Source organism: Mya arenaria, chromosome 12 (genome assembly GCF_026914265.1).
Source record: "Mya arenaria isolate MELC-2E11 chromosome 12, ASM2691426v1".
In the NCBI taxonomy this organism is placed as follows: Eukaryota; Metazoa; Mollusca; class Bivalvia; order Myida; family Myidae; genus Mya; species Mya arenaria.
The window spans coordinates 1,784,899-1,804,970 of NC_069133.1; the positions used below are offsets into that span (position 1 = coordinate 1,784,899).

Below are 20,072 nucleotides of genomic sequence, written 5' to 3' on the forward strand. Positions count from 1 at the left end.
AATATAGACATTCAACCTATGGGCCCATGAGTCATATACTTGTAGGCACTTGTGTGGTGGAATATAGACATTCAACCTATGGGCCCATGAGTCATATACATGTAGGCACTTGTGTGGTGGAATATAGACATTCAACCTATGGGCCCATGAGTCATAACATGTAGGCACTTGTGTGGTGGAATATAGACATTCAACCTATGGGCCCATGAGTCATAACATGTAGGCACTTGTGTGGTGGAATATAGACATTCAACCTATGGGCCCATGAGTCATATACGTGTAGGCACTTGTGTGGTGGAATATAGACATTCAACCTATGGGCCCATGAGTCATATACGTGTAGGCACTTGTGTGGTGGAATATAGACATTCAACCTATGGGCCCATGAGTCATATACTTGTAGGCACTTGTGTGGTGGAATATAGACATTCAACCTATGGGCCCATGAGTCATATACTTGTAGGCACTTGTGTGGTGGAATATAGACATTCAACCTATGGGCCCATGAGTCATATACATGTAGGCACTTGTGTGGTGGAATATAGACATTCAACCTATGGGCCCATGAGTCATAACATATATCACTTGTGTGGTGGAATATAGACATTCAACCTATGGGCCCATGAGTCATATACATGTAGGCACTTGTGTGGTGGAATATAGACATTCAACCTATGGGCCCATGAGTCATAACATGTAGGCACTTGTGTGGTGGAATATAGACATTCAACCTATGGGCCCATGAGTCATATACGTGTAGGCACTTGTGTGGTGGAATATAGACATTCAACCTATGGGTCCATGAGTCATAACATGTAGGCACTTGTGTGGTGGAATATAGACATTCAACCTATGGGTCCATGAGTCATATACATTGTAGGCACTTGTGTGGTGGAATATAGACATTCAACCTATGGGTCCATGAGTCATATACGTGTAGGCACTTGTGTGGTGGAATATAGACATTCAACCTATGGGCCCATGAGTCATATACATTGTAGGCACTTGTGTGGTGGAATAAAGACATTCAACCTATGGGCCCATGAGTCATATACATTGTAGGCACTTGTGTGGTGGAATAAAGACATTCAACCTATGGGCCCATGAATCATATACATGTAGGCACTTGTGTGGTGGAGCAGAATTTCAACATAAGGAGTTGTGAGTCCTATAGGCACTTGTTTGGTGGAGCAGAATTTCACCATAAGGAGTTGTGAGTCCTATAGGCTATTGTTTGGTGGAATAAAGACTTTTAAACTATGGGCTCAAGAGTCCTAAACGCACTTGTTGTGTGTTATTAGGACTTTCAACCTATGGGCTAAAGAGTCCTATAGGCACTTGTTGGGTGTTATAAAGACTTTCAACCTATGGGCTCAAGAGTCCTATAGGCACTTGTTGGGTGGTATTAAGACTTTAACCTATGGGCTCAAGAGTCCTATAGGCTATCGTTTTGTGGAATAAAGACTTTCAACCTATGGGCTCAAGAGTCCTATAGGCACTTGTTGGGCAGTATTAAGACTTTCAACCTATGGGCTAAAGAGTCCTATAGGCACTTGTTGGGTGTTATAAAGACTTTCAACCTATGGGCTCAAGAGTCCTATAGGCACTTGTTTGTTGGAATAAAGACTTTCAACCTATTGGCTCAAGAGTCCTATAGGCACTTGTTGGGTGGTATTAAGACTTTAACCTATGGGTTCAAGAGTCCTATAGGCTATTGTTTGGTGGAATAAAGACTTTCAACCTATGGGCTCAAGAGTCCTATAGGCACTTGTTGGGTGTTATAAAGACTTTCAACATATGATCTCAAGAGTCCTATAGGCACTTGTTGGGCAGTATTAAGACTTTCAACCTATGGGCTCAAGAGTCCTATAGGCACTTGTTGGGTGGTATAAAGACTTTCAACAGGCTAATGAAACCTGAAGGCACTGGTTTGCTGACTTTCCTAAAGGCACTTTCAACCTATAAACTCAGGAGTCATATAGATACATGTTTGTTGATGAAAAGCGTTCAAACTGCAGGATGTTATGTCCTATGAACACATGTCTGGTGAAACCAAGCTATGTAGGCAACATAAATACCCAATGTATGTTTTCTGGTAAGAAAAAAACAAAACAATCTAAACTAAATAATTTATATACAAATGCTTATTTACAAATAATTGCTTTGTATATACATTTCAAATCAATAATTACAAAATCAATAAAAAAACAAATGTAAAACAAGCGCTGTGTGTCACAAAGAAATAAATAATGAAATGTAAAATGAATATGGTAAAAATTGATATGATCATATCATTTGTAGTCAGATTCATCCGGGGATAAGTGTCTTGATGTAAAAGTATAATATACTGACTTAGTATAATATTAATGAAATCAACTTTGTAAGCAATTAGACTAGAACATACTCTGAAATCAAATTTGTAGTATTTATATCATGTAAATACAAATATTTGAAAGTTGTAAATCATTGTAATAAGATTTCATTTGAAGCTTCAGTTTTAGTCCATAAGCAAGCAGCTGCCTCATCAGTGTTCTGAAAATAAGCAAACATAATTGACAGATGATCTTATAAATGAGCTAGACATAATTAGAGCCAGAGCTTGCACTTGAAACATACGTGAATAATTATCTTGAATGTTTTTGAGTAATGGTCATGGAATGCTTTCACAACATATTTCACCGTTCTTGTCCACAGAAGTATCAAATTATCTGCAAAGTGATGATAATTTCCATCATCATCATTTAAGATGATACCAACGCTATGACTATATAATGATTTTCTGTTAAGACCAGACAACCTAACAATGGAACTGTAAAACTTGTATAATGTGCTAAATACTGCACATAAATAATGTTGTTTCTGTGCCCAAAGTCAATTTTTAATAAAACATTATCCTTGAAAACACCTCAAAGAGTTCATTCCCCATAACTGTCTATCAATTTTATAGTCAATGAAAATTACTCATATTTTACTTTTATGATTACGAATAATCTAAAGATCATTTTAAGATGTTAATTGAAATAATCAAAACTGATGGCCAGTTGTGTCATTTATGAATTAACTACATGCTATTTTGTACCATTACATCCTACACTGTTGATGAAATTTTGAAACTTGTTGGTTTAATGCCAAAGAAAACATTAACATTGTTCTTTAACATACATTGAAAATAAATTGTATTAATGCAGAGTTGCAATTTGCACATGGTTGAAAACCCAGAATGCACCCTATAACATGAGATAACTATTTTGTATTTACCTTTTTCGTAGCACTTTCATACTATATCTGTTTGATCTTGCAAAAGAGTTCTGTAAAAAGAGACAAAAAACACATATTAATAAAGAATATTAAATGCTATGTAAATGTCTACGCCCTATTGCACTTCTAAAAGATAACCATTGTTTAAACCCCTGTATGAAACGGAATGAAACTGTGAACTACATACTAGTAAGAACATAACAATCCTCACTAAAATCACTGGGCTTATCAATAATAATCCTAATCATTTTTATTAAAATTTGTTTCATAGAAATGTCAGTATTAATGTTTAGATATAATACAACAGGAAAAACTTGTTTTTTTGGTGATGAGGAATCTGGAGTATTTAGAAGAAAAAACCCTGACCAGCTTGATGACAACCATAAAACAAATGACTCTTCACTTAATGTTAAGGTTCCTGTTTCATCCTTAGTGTCATAGCGTTATTATTTCTTATATTTTCAGTATATATTTGTGTGACTTGTTGACATACCTACGCTACATTACACTCACCCTTTCTCTTCATTATCAGTCCCTTCCTCTACCTCCTCTGCCACATACTCCAGGCTCTGCTCTCTCTCAGTGTGGTGCAGAAGTATGGGGCCGGTAATCGCAATGATGGCGGCCCCGATGGGAGCAGTGATCACAATACTGAGGACCGCAAGGGTGAGAATCTCCTTCCCATAAGCGACACCCTCACTGTCTCCCATCTCCATAGCCTTGTCCATAGCAAGGGCACCAATGGCCGCCTAGAATTCAGTGGTTTAAGGTGTTTACACAAATTGCAAGCAATCTGCTTTATACAATAACAGACTATACACTATCCCCTGTGTAAAATCTATCCTAACATATTTTTATACTAACATGTGATGATTTCTCCAACTGCAAATTATTACCAGGTAGTACAGATTTTAAAGTTGTGACAGAGATCGGCATTTATGACCAATATCATAATTTCATATACATTTTAGCATATTTACAGTAAAATATTTCTGTCACTACCTTAGTTTGCAAATGTCTTCAAAGAAAAAAAAAACAGCAAATAAAAGTGTGTACATGTGTGAAGAATCAACTTGTTTTTGCAACAAAGCTACATGTACTCTTCATGCTTCATCTATACCTGTACAGTAGCTTTTGGTAACCAAGCAAATGGAATGAAGAGTCGCTCCTTAAGGTTAAGATCTGTGCCGAATACTGAGAAAAACGAGACGATCAGTCGAATCACCATACCAATACCCAGCACACCGATACCTTTACCTGGAACAGCCAAAAGTAGTGTAATGAGGAGTAAATCAAATTGCTTCAACTACTATTTGCATGTTAAAGTGAGTTGCTAGTAAAATTATTGAAAGAAACTTAAAATAAGACATGCCATGGAAGACAATGAAACCTTGCTGAACATTAAGATAGATAATTTTAATTTTAAGGTCTTTTCTCTTGATAGTTTGGTTTTGGCCATTCTCAGGAGGTCCAAATAAATGACCAATTTGTGGAAATTAAGCCCTATTTAATTGGAACAACCGAGTCATTTAAATTTATTTGCACATGTAAGAGTATCTATTTAAACTTGAAATAACAGGTAAAACAGATGGTTGAAATGTATATACTGCCTACCAACAGATCCTGCGTCTATCTTGGAGATGTCTACAGCTGAACCTATCAACCCAAACAACAGGGGCTGGAAAATCATCCACAGTATGGCCACTATCTGAGTCATAGGTTCCTTCTGTAAAGATCGGAAATACATGAAGTACATTATATTTTAAAAACTTTGTGCTCAATGGAGTCATTAGGATAACAGATTTTAGCAATATATGTATCTCCTCTAAATACTGAAGATCATTTACATTTTGAAAGAGCTTAAATTTCGCAATATTCAAAAAATTGATGTGCACACAAATTTAAAACGAAATATTGAATTAACGTTCAACAAAGGCACTGTGAAACCTCCATAGTAAAGCTATGTTCATATTGAAAAGAAAGTCTACTAGTATATGGGTTCATAGAATAAAGTCAATGAAGCATTTAAACTATAATATACAACAACAAATGTAGAATTTTAATTAAACAACTTCATAAATACACAATTAATGGATATTTTTCCTTTAATATTAAAACGTTGACCTTAGCTCACACAGCAGTAATAGCAAATTGACATTGCAGCATCAACAATACTTTTTTATTGTCCTTGTGAACAAGTCTAATTGTATTCTTTTACGTGAACAAAGACATTTATGCGTTTGTATCACATGGTAACAATAAGGGCCTTTTAGAATACATTAACTAACATTAACACAGTCAACAGGATGAAAACACACAGAAATGTCAACAACAGGCTATAAAAATAATGTTTCATTATCAACTAACATTCTACAATGGATCACATTTTCTAACAATAATAGGAACTGTAATGTATCTTATGATGATCCATTAATTCTTCTCCTCTCTCAAAATTCTATAGTGAAGCAACTAATCGAATGATAAGTGAGAGCCATTTTTATACACCTTTATAGAAGGTAATAATACTATAATGTACTATGGTATTGTTAAAAAGCAGTTATCATAGCAGGGGATAAGCAAGATAAAATTCCACCATTGTTGAAATAAGAAATACAAACATTTTGACCAAACATATAGATATAATGTACCAGTACTACAAAATCACAAAATCTTTTAGACAATTGTGTTCAAACCAGATAATTAACCATAGTGATATGGTACAACACTTCAGTAGAATTTCTTACAATTTCCTAATAGGTTATAAGAACCAAACTCATTAACATTTCAGAATGATATTACCCACAAAAAATTCAATATTTGAACCAAGATTTAATTTCAAGAGAGCACAACACTCATCAGTTCATCTCAGTAAACAAAGGGACATAAGTCAAAACATTGTTTAGCTAGAGTTATGGGTTTGGCTCAATATAAGAACATTGTTGTCTTTATCATGTAAACCAAGTCCCTTGTAAATATCTTTTGCTGTTTTGTAGTTATGCCCAACATGAAAGTTTCCACACAATGCCAATAGGCATGCCTGGATTTTTTCTTTGAAAAACAGACAAGCTAAAACACAGATCAACAATAAACGTAAAACACGCTGACCAATGACCACTCCCCTACCTACCCCTCCATTGCTTGACCAGTCCTCCTTCTTCCACCTGAAGCCGGCTACGAAGGCGAGGGTGAGACATCCCAGTGGTCCCGCCCCCGGGAACTCCATCTTACTGCTACCGAATGTTGACATCAGCCCCAACCCAAACAGCAGGAATGTGCGGTATAGGATAACATGGCGCTGGAGAGCATATACACATACACATGTACTACACATATAAACAACACATATATATCCAACATGTTTACCATGTTTGCTTTTTAATAGTAGATAGCATGATGTCAAGCCATGAAAGTTTAGCGAAAAAAGATCAACTTGATCAGCAAATTATAGAACATAGGACATGCCAGACTATTTCTTTTGCAATGAACTTTCATTGACAAATACTTTTTTGAAGCGTTAATATCCGGGACAGTTTGCACTTTGACAGGACAATATGAATTAGGCAATTTCCTAGATCACAAGGTTTACAATTATTTGCTTTAATTTTTTGTCTTTAGATCAATTTATATAATGTTCATAAAGTGGCACTAACTGGTATGAGCGTGGAGTGGATTGGAAAATGTTCTGCAACTTACACTAGCCCTGTTGGGAATGTACCAGATGATGAGCCCGCCCAAAATGCCGTACAAGACACCCACAATAGCCTCCAAAGGACCCTTTAATATGGACAGGGCTAAATCTCCTGTAAATAGGATCATTTCAACATGAGCCTTTTGATAGGAGTCTGAGTCAACCAGAGTGAAGACCTGTACACCTTTATATGAGTCGCGTCGCGCGATTTTGGGCCTTTGGACATATATTTGCTATTACAATGTTTTACGGTATTTGAATGAAATGATATTTCAGGAATATATTTTGAAATTTTCATAATGATATCACTTAAATTGCGTAAGATACGTGCTTACTAATGACATCGTTACCAAAGCACATTATTCAAATGAAGTGCAAACTTAATGTATCAATATTACAACTAGCTTATAATTTAGATTATTTTCTTATCACAGAATCTTCAAGGACCATTAATTAAGATAAAAATAATGAATCATTTTTGTATTATTAATACATTTGGCCATTTTAAACACAGACTATTATTCCGGTCAAAATATGTCAGGACGAAATCCATGGTTGCTATGGAAACATGAGTAAACCAATGGTCATAAATTATCGAGAAAATGATGCACCAATGACAAATCTTAAAAATACAGAAGTTTGGAAGAAATTGATTTACATAGAAAAAATCATTATTTTTGGCATTTTTTACTAATGATTATTTCATTTGTAATCATTATGTCCGAAGGCCCAAAATCGCGCGATGCGGCTCATATTAGAGTAAAATTATTACAAAAGTGTATTTAAAAATTTGAAAGGCAACAGAAAAATTAACCAAAGAGTTCAGTTTAAAAAAATACTTATGCAAATTGTCACCAAACTAAAAAGCTTTAGATGTTTATGTATTTAACTAATAACAGATTTTATTAACATACCTTCTGAGAAGGCGATACCCAGACAGACACCAAAGCCAGTGATGGCAAGGACATCGTCAATACTGGCAGCCGCGATTACCAAGGTTGGGATTCCCTTGTTGATTCCGTAGCCTCGATCTGACAGGTTGAGCAGGGAGGGGACAACCACGGCTGGGGAAACTGCTGCCAGCACAAACCTGGACAGAGAAATAAAGTCAGTCATGCTATGTGAGCTTTGAAGTTTTGTTGACAGAAGAATAATCGGATACAGAAAATGTATTCAGAATTTTATGTTGCACATTTCTTGATTTTGAGTACATAATTACATCTGAGATGTAATGAAATAAATAGGGCCTCTTTACATACAAACTATATATTTATAAAATAAACTGTAAATATAACAGCTGGATACCTAAGAAATCAAATTCATATAAAAAAAGAAGCATCAACAGGGTCATTGACCAATTCTTATCTATATGATATACATCTACCTAAAGTTAATCATTTCACTACCAAACGTCACCATTAAAAAAAAAGTCTCTTAGATGCCTTACCCGAGCATAAAGCACCAGATCCAGGGCAGCCCAAGAAGGAAGTGAGCTGCCACTGCCTCAGCAACACACTCCATCAGACACGGGGAGAACGCCAGACGGACAACCGCAAATGACAGCTTCCGGAGGGCCGCAGGATCCAGCCCTAGACCAGCCCGAATCAAGATCACCGTAAGGGCTATCTGCCTGAGATAAGGAGGAGGTTTCTTCATTACTTGTACATATATCATAAACGCTCATTCAATCTTGGATGAAGTATCAATATTTTTAATCTTATGTTTGTATTTTTCCATGTACACATAATTCTTTATGTTTATAATTAATTTTTAAATTACTTGAATACTTTTATAATACTTTATTCATGTTGAATATTTTAATTGAATTGATTATATAATGCATTTGTTCTGAATGTTGAATCAAATATTAGCTCATTTACCTCAGAGCAGATGACCAGCCACTGTCAAGGTTATTGCCAACTATGTCTATTTTTGGAACATTTCTTAACAGACAGCCAACAATTAACATTCCTGAAATGTGAACAAATATTTTATTAGAGCAATTAATTTACAGTGTCTAAAATAGTTGGCTTCTTTCTTGCATTATATACAAACCCAGCAGACATATACAGTCAGACATATTCAGGTATTTTCTCCCAAAGTACTTAATATCAATGTTTTAAATTTTGAAAAAAAAATTGGTTGTAGCAAGTTTGAATACCAAACTACAAACAAAGATATCGATTCACCTATCTTCTTCTTATTAAATTAGAAATTATACCAAGGGGTACTAAGAGATATATACTGTTTATGCTGAACTTACCTAGCAAGGGTGGGAGTCTGATGAATGTAACAAGATATCCTCCAATTACACAGAAGAAGAAGAGGATCACAAGGGAGAAGAAATTCCCTCCCGGCAGGCCCTGGGGTCCAGTTAATGAAATCAGCACCGCCCATGATACCCCAAACATCAGTACAAACATGAGATATTTGGCCAGTTTCCCGTGGGGCGGGCAGCGTAGGCTGTACGAGATCATCTGTGGAATACTTGGCTCATGAGGTAGAGGGTTGTATCTGGTTGTACATGGCCGTGTGCACGAGTGGAGACACTGCCGTAGGGCCATACAGCATTTGGCAGGAGGGCCATTGCCTTTACCCCCTGGTTCCTCCGCACCATCAGCTGTGTGATTCTGCTCCGGATTATCTTCTGACATATTCGCTTAGTTTAGGCTGGCCTTAAAATAAAATGCAATGAAATAGGAAAATCTCAATGAATCAAGAAAATAATAAATCAAAGAAATTCATCAAATAAATGTAATACTGTGTTATATTGGTGTTTCTAAACTGTTTGTGTTTACCAAAGTTTGTCAATAATGACATGAGATTGACAGTAAATGATTTAAATGGTATTGCTGCTAAACAGTTGATACAATTTATTTCCAAAACCCCAAAACAAATTTTCGATAAATGTTAGTCTTCATTACTTAATTATTCACTTTTTTTCAAATATTATAAAAAATCATACCTTTATTGCTAACAATGATTTATTTGATTTGACAGTCAATTAAAATCCCCAAAACATTTTAACTCGAAGATTTAAATTAATTTAAGATTCTATTAATTTATTAAGTTAATATCTATGGTTACTATTAAAGTATTATTTGAAATTATATTGAGTACTATTTGAAATTATCAGATCACTAGTTTCAAAGCCATATAAAATTTGATTCTTAAACTGAGTTGCCTCACTTTCAAAGAATGTTGATAACATGTTGAAATATAGAAAGAAATGTTATAACCCATGAAGGTCAGAATGATAAATTTCACACAAAATCATGATATCAAGAGCAAGGTTATATTTATAAGATCAGCCATGAACATATACCGGAGAAGTAGAGCTAATATTTAATAGAAAACTAAGTTTGACTTACTTTTTTATTTTCTATTTATCCATTAATCAATCCATGTAACTCTAAATGAGATTAAGTTCTACCTTCTTGCATAAAAAACATGCAAAAAAGATAGATACCAGAACAGAATAAACATCCTTTAAAATAAGAAGATTTATTGTCAAATGTCATAACTTATTACCACAATGAAATTAATTAAGCGTTGTAAAAATATCCGTGACTGAATATATTTTAATGTTGCTAATGGTTCCTTCTGGCTTTAACCCAATGAAATAACAGCGAGGTATTTACATTAATAAGTTTTTATGTAAACAAATGCAAGCAATTCATGATATTAACATAATTATTTATTGCAAAAAACTAAACTTTGTCAATAAAAAATAATCAACTAAATTCTTTAAATTAATAACCATCTATAATTTAAAGAATAAATGATTACCAGATGATCAGCACAACACCGCCTTTACTCAGCGTACTCTGGTATCAGAAATGAACCGATCTGTGCTTTCATAAAGTAGTTGATCCATTTATTGTTTTTGATGACACATTGACACTACAGAAAATAATAACATCTTTTTTCCACATTAATTAGACAGTAAGAAGGATTTTCGTTACAACCTGTCGAGGGAAAAGTCCCTTCTGGCCAAGTTGATTTTTCACTATTGATAACAATGCTCATATTGAAAGGAAACATGTCAATTATGCTAATGAAACTGAGATTCACATAGATGAACTGTCTGAAAAACAATAAAAAATCTTATGATGTATGATAATTAAGATTTAAGTATGCTAACAAATGCACCTCCTATGTGCAAGGACTTGACACGTATCTAACTGTAGTGTTTAAGCTCATGCCTCCGCTAATATTTTGGAATTGCCGGATTAATTCAGATAAAATCATTTAATAGGTGTCTGACATAAAACAATAATTGCCAAATTTTTAATTAAGTATTAAATGGGCAATTTAGCAGTGCATGCATGCATGCTAGCTAGTATAGCACCATTCGCACCCACAATATGCAAGTTTTATTTATAATTGCTTTACTTGACAAATAATCTGGCAGCTGGATGCAATAACTATTACTTGGTAAGCTTTTTAAGTATTAAGTTTTACAAGGCATTAATATCTAGTCAGTTAAAAACAGAGGTATTTTTTCATTACTTCAAGAAAGTAATGAGTTTATAATGGAAAATTGTTTTCTCAAAATATGAAAATAATTATGGTTCTGCATCTATAGAAAACACTATTAACATGTGTTGACATAAAGACAAACTATATCAGAATAAAAGATGAGCAAATCTCATAATTATAATGCTTATAATGCACCAGTCAATTGTAACCACGACCCCCCAGGTCCGGGGAATAGCGGGGACTTTGACTAACGGTCCAGCCAAGCCTTGGTAAAATCCCCGCCCTGCAGAGACAAACTGCTGGTAAAATACCCGCAAAATGCCCCCGCACCCCAGGGACCCTAGGTAAGGCCCACCCCCGCTATTTTTTCGCGAAGACAAACCACCGCATTCACCGGGCACTGCGGGGCCACCTGGAAGGTAAAAACACGGCCCATTTCTCCGGCTATCACCGGTATACACCCTGACCTAGGGGGGAGGGGCCATGGTTACTATTGACTGGCGCATAATGATAGAAAAGCAAATCTCACAATGATTATGCTCAGAATAATGGCCAAGAAAATTTCATAATAACTATGCTTAGAACAATCTAAGAAAAGTCACATATCACAATGAAACTTTGCACGGAGCGTTGCCCAAAAAGTGAACTGCTTAGCTTTTTACTACAGAGGCTGAGGACAAGGTCTCAATAAACTCACTGTTATCTGACCTCAGGCAATTGTTAACACGTGATTTTGTCTTGTAAGCTGACACTGTACGAAGGTTTTTGCATCACTGACATGCAAAACAATAGAAGAAATTCATGTGTTTTCAGTACATTGTTGACTTTACCTATAACCACAATATGATAAAGAGGACAATTATTCCTTACCATTTACCATATTTAAAATTAATGATGCTTCTAAGTAATCAGTCATTTATACAGCTTGTTGGTTTACCAAACTTTTTAGGTATTTCATTTGATGTTACTGACAGATGAACTCATTATTCATTATTTTATCATTAATATAGTTATTACAATTCATGTATTCATTAGCAATTTACTTCCCAGAATATTACGATTATAAAATGGCATGTTTATGTATTGTGTTGAAAGAAATTAAGTCTTACATACATACCATATTTTTTGAGCCCATTCCTTGGAATTTGTTCAGAAAGACAGGGAGATTTTGATAGAATTCAGTGGAATGTTTAAGCAGGTCTAAGTTGGCGAAATATCAAAATATTTTTAGATGCAAGTACAAAAAATGTATTCACATATATTTATTGCTATGAAAACCTTTACCTTTTTGTACATTTGACCAATTGATTTCATAATGGTTACAAATAGACTAACACAACGATTACAATTTGACCAAGTTCAAGCGGTTATGAAAGGGAAAGGTTAAGAAATGACCAGATCCCAAAAATTACTTTTCAATAAAAAGCATTGAAAATATGTATAAATACAACCGCAGTTTCTGATATTACAGGATCCCAATTGATTTATTTAGAATCACAGGAAATAATATAGCAGTTGTCATTGCTTTATTTTTTTTTATATAGATAAAGAAAACAGGAAATAATGCCAACTGAATGAGGTATTAAAATTATGTTAAATTATTTTTGCAAAAAATCCAATCATCATGTGATTCACATGACAATCAACATGGAAAAATTAAAATAGATCATTCTTGGCTAATCTAAGAAACAAACAACATAGGTTGATGCCAAAAAAAATATGTTTAACTGATTTGACTTCAATGATGAAAAAAAGCATATCATTTGTGAACAGATAAAAAATATAAAAGAAACGTGGGTGTGTTTTAATTGGGGAATTTGTGGCCATGTTGCTTAAAATTAACTGAATTTTTGGAAAAGGCTTACACAAATCATACATTTCTTATTTTTTTTTAACATTCAAGTCAAATGAGTTAAACATTTAATACATTAAAATGAACAAAAATTGACATCAACTTTTTTGTGTGCCTTTAATTATAGTCGTAAATTGAAAAAAAACTGTTTATACCTTTTTTTACTGAAACCTTACCTATTTGATCAGATTTTTTTTATGATACACATTAAGTATCACATGAGGCTATTTTAGCATATTCAAAATTTCCCTTACATCTTGCAATGGCTCTAAAAATCATTAGTGACGTAGCATACATAATGGTTAATTCTTAAGTTTAGATTCATTTATTCAACTAATTAATTAGCTTGATTACGAAGGCAACTATAAACTAATGTATTTGAAATCCATATAGTGGCACAATTACTTTCTACCTTTTTATAGTGTCGGACTGCAGAGCAAGAAGTTGTGGGTTCAATCCCCAACAGATGCATATAGCAATTTTTGCAGTCTGTTACATTTGGCGCCCAACATAAATAACTTTGCACAATAACCGCAAGGTCATTGGGATTCAAATACCAGAAAGGATTTCAGCGGACTTCTTTGACTAAAATAACAACTTATTAAATTAAACTACATGGGCTTACATCTAATTATGATTGTTCAAATTTATATAACATCTGTCGAACACATACAACTACTTGTGTTTTGCTTTTGGCAAGTATTTTGTTTAGGTGTTACGACTTTACTTTTTCAATTTTTTCAATTAACATTCTTTTACAGTGATAGGTGTAATATCAAAATAACATGATACATATCATACCTCCTCTAAGCAATACTTGCAAAGTATTTTTCCTATACACCGGAATGAAGCTTTTATGTAAAAAAATGAAAACATCTTTGTGCATTTTGAATGGAATTATTGCTGAAGTTGTTTGTAAACAAATGATTTTCCTTAAACAAAACGTGTATGTTCATAAAAGGAAATAATATATAATATGTATCATCCTATCATGCTAGATTAATTATAAGCTTTTTTGTTTTTTTACAAACTACACATCGATGTACTTACAATTTTGCTACTTCAATGTATATGATTACCCTTTAAGTAATACTGTTGAAACAACAAACCATTTTATAGTGGTATATCAACTAGTGGAACCGTGCGCATGTAACAGCCGGGAAAACTTGTTGTTGTTATCACTGTTCACGATGCTCTAATCCTATATTCCTATTTGTATTTGTATGCATGCTCCAATATGGCAGATTTCACAAAAAAGGCAATTATTTGGCCCATTTGCTTTCATTTATTGTTATTGCATGTCAACGTCATATATACAGCAATTGCCTTCCCCAACCCAATAAGAACACCTAATAGAAGTGATTTGTATTAAAATAATGAAAATATTGTGTTAAATAAGGTAAAAAAATGTAAAAATATGCCGATATTTAGGACAAAAAAGACAGAAAATCTTCCCGGTACCAATATACCACTTTTTTGAGGATGCTTTTCAGTAACATCTGGTAAGTATTTTATTCTTGTCTGTTGAATAATGTTTGCAAGAAATGTTAATTAAAACAATAATATATCTAAAATCATTGCATTTCGTTCGTAATATACTTAAATTTTCGGTAATTGCGCATGGTGATAACGTTACGGTAATCTGTCCTCGAATTGTTGTGTAACATTAGCAGACATGATCCACTGCTAACTGTTTTAAGCCTAAACACACCTTTATTAAATCACTGAAAACAAAGACTACTTGTCGGATAAAAACAGTATTGCATGTAACAAGAAATTGGTCATTCCCGATCATAAAGTTTTTTAGGTCTAAAAATGTGTTAATGTTACTCAAAATCGATTCTGTCCCATTTTAGCATGACGATAGCACCTTTTCTATTCGTGAATAATTTACACCGACTGAGGGTTAACATCCGGGTAGCGATTACTTTTATATTGGACTGGTTCACAGTTGACATTGAAATGATAAAAATAGTGGTGAATACCGTTGATAAAAACTTAATCCAAGTTTGGCTCATTCTGTCCTTCGATGTAACGTTAACATTATGTCACGCTAGCATTAAGACAAGCGCTTAATAAAGCAAGAAAATCGTTGAAATTTGATGACTTTCCCAGAGTCAATTATTCGAACATAACAATGTCGTCTGTAAACTATCGTTTGTAAGTATTCATTCATTAGGTACGTAGTTTATATTGAATTCATACCGCTTTTGTGTTTGATATCGTTATTTATTGGACAGAATTAAGAATTTTTGTGATTATCAATTGACCGTGTTTATCAATCATTTATATAGTTTGTTTTATACTGTATCAAGCTCAAACAGTCTGTGGTAGGTCTGTATTTTAATTTGTTGTGAAACATTTTGTCCAACTGCTAATGTGACATACTGCTAATGTTACTCATTCTGTTTTGTGGTAACACTAGCACATACTCGCAATTAGCAATTTATAATATATATGTTTAATATTAAAGGTAATGATAATTGCACCATACTAGAGACATTTATATTACCACAACAAAACATTTATGTTTATAGCTTATCTGATCTGATATAAAAAGAAAACCTATGTTTGCAGAAAACATTTTCTGTCTTGTTGTCCAATTAGGGTTTGTTTCAATAAATTTATTTGAGAAAAACGAAACAATCTTTATTTTTTGTCTGTACAATCTGTTTTATAGATAAATGAACCATTTAGTGCAAGACAAAATACTTCTTTGGATCAAAATATTAAAAAAAAACAAGTTTTTACCGGCAATATTGTAACACTAGCACAAATGGTATGGTGATACAAAATTCTTTTTTTTATAAAAATGCATGAATAAATCATTGCAAATGTTCTAAAATATGATAGATAAGAAATTGCTGTAAAAGATTATGTTGAAATCACAAATCTGCAATAAATTTTAAAAATCAATATTCGCCGGGAACTTTTTGGTCACCAAAACGTGAAATCTGCCATATGTGTTCATTTAAACATATATACTCTTATTTTCAGGTCACAAGCTCATTGTTATTTGATATGTTATGTATGTTTGTTATTGTTAGTTTCAACTACATTAAGTGACCAATATTCTAAACATAGTTTCTACATACATTAACTGACCACATGTTTGTCCTCACCGCGGGAAAACGACCATCTGATATGCTCTGCATTTTGAAAGGAATTATTGCTCGTAAAATAAAATCATTTTCCTTAAATAATTAAAACTTGTATGTTCATTAAACTTGCCTAACGTATGATATCTAATCAAAGCACCAAAAAACTTTGTTTGTAAACAAATGATTTTCCTTAAACAAAACGTGTATGTTCATAAAAGGAAATGATATATATGATGTATTATACATTCCTATTGTATAATATCTAATCAAAGCAACGAAAAACCTTTAGAATCGATTGAAAAGGGCATGCATTGTAACATTAAATCATACATGTGATAATTTCTTGGGTTTATTCCGGGACACTCGTCGTAATGTCAACGCACACTAGGGGAATCCAGAGTTACTTGGTATTTGGACTGCGTTTTTTGGCCAGTCGAGCGATTGGTCCCTAGGGTGATCTCTTGGACTGAGAATAAAAAAAATGTGTTTTAGTACTCTTTGATACACATATTAAACAAATAATCAACTTTTTGTCGTTTATTTTTACATATTAAATATTTTACAATTTCATACAATCTTTATCATTCACAAGTTATGAAGGTTAGCAGATTTCGGGTTGAGACATAAATTATGTGAGGAAACGAGCTCAGATCTACCAGAATTTTTATATAAAACAACTGTATACGTCGCATGCATGTTCAGAAGGAAGTTATCTCCAAGGTGCAATCGCTCAACAAGCACAAACTAGTAGCGTTTTCGCAATTTTCTTTGACAACTCTGCCAAGATCACTGTTTTTTTACCAGTTTAATGAGTTACTATATATATAGTATGAGTGGATTTTACTTCTCGGAAACTGGATTTCACCTCGATTTCCGATCTATTTTCGAAAAATTGCTCTGACTTCTTCATTTTTTGAGCAATTTCAATGAAATTTCAAATAATAACCGTTTATGAGGCACTTTCTAATAAGTATACAAACACTTGTCGAAATCTGGATTTCACCTCGATTTTCCGATCTATTTTCGAAAAAAATCGAAAAATTGCTCTAACTTCTTTATTTTTTGACCAATTTCAATAAAATATGAAATATAAACCCTTCATGAGGCACTTTCCAATATGTCCAGTATACAAAAAAAAAAAAATATTAATTAAAACAAATGAGTTCTGAGTGGATTTCACGTTTTAAGTGGATTCCACTGGATTCCTGTATCACCCTTAGTCTAAAATAATAGACGTGTTATACGGGATTCTGCCAATCCCTAACGTCTTAACATGTGCAAAAAACGGGGGTGTTTTAAAAATATTGAAATTGTTTTAAGTGAAGTATTTTATGGTTGAAATTGATCATAAAAAGTTATATTCATATTTTACCATGTAAGTGAAATGTTATTTTGCACTAAACAAGCATTTAATGCATTAAAACAAGTTGTTTACCTTTCCAATAAAACGAAAGTTGACTGACACAGACAACAATTATGCGATTTATGCCATTTTTATGGCCGAAATGTTCCGAGCGATTTAAAACTGTGCCCTAAAGCCTTGCAGGTGCCCTCCATGTATATATCATTATGTTTTGACAGAATGAAATGAAGAAAAGCCTTCAAACTCATAATTATAAGTTGGATATTTATTTTTTTGTGTACGGAACTAATATAAAATAACATTGTCTGGTAAAATTTCTTGTTTTTATGATATTTTACAGACGCTATATGCTTTAACCCGGAATCCTGATCGGAACAACTACCCACTTTTGATACTAAACAATTTGTACGTGAAGGATTTGCCATATCAACAAGAGCACCAACTGCCGCAAAATACGCCCATCCTCAGTAGTTGAACGTTAATCTAAATTTAGAGAGCGTACACTGTAAAGACAGTTCTTGCCCATTCAAGGGTCATAACTCTGGATTTGACAGAGGTGTCATGGCTTGTAATCAAACTTTACCAAGATAATCCACACAAAGTCTGATATTTGGAAACTATTCAAAAGGATTCTAAAGTAAGTGATCGAACGAAAAAAAAATCAGGTATTTTTTTTAATTAAAGGGTGATTACTATTCAGTGATTCAAGTGATATGGCTGGTTAAAGAGCTTGTCTAATATATTATTTACATATGATTCTGACTAAATTTGGTGATGATTGGACAAAGGCTTCTAAAGTTAATGATCGGACAAGACTAATTTGAGGAAATTTCTATAGTTAATGGCTAATATTTCTGAATTGACTAAGGTTATCTACCTTGTCCAGGTGGTTTGTTTTTTAAACCCGTCGTATAAGAATATGTGGTAAGTAACGATAGTTTCAACATCATGAAAAAAAAGATCAATCTTAAATGTCAACAAGAGTGACACTCACAAAATACGCCCATCAATAATTTCTTGGATTCTAAGACAACTTACTGTCACATTAGCCCTTTGAGAAGCAAGCTTTTCAAGAAGCAAATGATTTGGCACAATATGGCATTAACAGTAGAAATTTTTTATTTTAATTCGAGGGTTTCGAGTCAAAAGGTGCTAAAATGTCTATAATTTTCTGTGTACTTGGCAAAGCATTTATACCGCCAAACATTCTTGGTAAAGATTTTATAGCTACAAACATTTTCACAAGTTTGGTGAAGGTCAGATGAGAATTGTTCAAGTTAGAGAGTAGACAAAGCTTAAATGGCAAGGGCAGTAATCCTGAAGTGCTTCGGGGCATTTGGCTGATTATCATACTTGACCGATTTATTTTACCAACAAATATTTTCAGCAAGTTTGGTGAAGATCAGATGATAACTTTTCAAATTAGACAGTGGACAAAGCAAAAATGGCAAATTTTGACCAATTCAAGGGCCATAATCCTGAAGAGCCTGGCTGGTTATAGAACTTTGCCAAGAATATATACCAACAAACAATTATAGTAGCAAGTTTGGTGAAATTCGGATAAAAACTGTTCAAGTTTGAGAGTAGACAAAGCTAAATGACCAATTTTGATAAATTCAGGGGGCCATAACTCTGGAGTGCCTAAAGCGATTAGGCTGGTTATCGAACTTGACCTAGATATTTCACCAACAAACACTTTCATGAAGTTTGGTGGAAATTGGATGAGAAATGTTGTAGTTAGAGAGCGGACAACATTGTGGAGCCGCCCGCCCGCCCAATTTTGACAAATTCAGGGGGCCATAACTCTGGAGTGCCTAGAGCGATTTGGCTGGTTATTGAACTTGACCTAGATATTTCACCAACAAACACTTTCATGAAGTTTGGTGGAAATTGGATGAGAAATGTTCAAGTTAAGAGAGCGGACAACATTGTGGAGCCGCCCGCCCGCCCGCCGAACGCCCGCCCGCCCGCCGAACGCCCGCCCGCCATGGGTGTTCCCATAATACGGCCATCGTAAGATGGGCGTATAAAAATCTAAAAAAAATCCGTCAACGTACAATTATTTGGACTAGTATCACCCTGTACCCAAATTTCTTTAGTTGTTTACATTAACACCGTTTGACCGCAGTTTAATTTTTGATTATATCATTCAGTTGATGTCATCTTGATTTGTTATTCAAATATTGATCAAATTTAATTTTTTCATTTTCTTTTATAAAAATCAAACTAACAGCATCAAAATTCAGCATGCACTTGAACCCTTATTTTATTCCTCTGTTTACAAACACGTGGGTCAAGGTCTTCGTAGTCGATTTATGCGTTTAACGT

General features: G+C 33.9%; 1 protein-coding gene across 5 annotated transcripts; it reads right to left on the bottom strand.

Annotated features, from left to right (window-relative positions):
• Window positions 1–2,123: 2,123 nt before the first annotated feature.
• LOC128212329 (sodium/hydrogen exchanger 9B2-like) lies at window positions 2,124–20,049 on the bottom strand. Of its 5 annotated transcripts, XM_052917730.1 has the most exons (14): window positions 19,976–20,049; window positions 16,712–16,847; window positions 16,376–16,429; window positions 9,210–9,621; window positions 8,827–8,917; window positions 8,394–8,576; window positions 7,861–8,036; window positions 6,952–7,058; window positions 6,386–6,553; window positions 4,873–4,984; window positions 4,379–4,515; window positions 3,772–4,007; window positions 3,259–3,308; window positions 2,124–2,532 (listed from the first exon to the last, which is right to left on the bottom strand). In XM_052917730.1, exons 4-13 carry the CDS (start codon window positions 9,598–9,600, stop codon window positions 3,275–3,277), a joined length of 1,635 nt encoding a protein of 544 aa, XP_052773690.1. In that variant the 5' UTR covers window positions 9,601–9,621; window positions 16,376–16,429; window positions 16,712–16,847; window positions 19,976–20,049; the 3' UTR covers window positions 2,124–2,532; window positions 3,259–3,274. The 5 variants fall into 5 exon arrangements, with proteins under 5 accessions (XP_052773690.1, XP_052773687.1, XP_052773689.1 ...); XM_052917727.1 differs by lacking the exon at window positions 16,376–16,429; XM_052917729.1 differs by lacking the exons at window positions 16,376–16,429; window positions 16,712–16,847.
• Window positions 20,050–20,072: the final 23 nt, after the last annotated feature.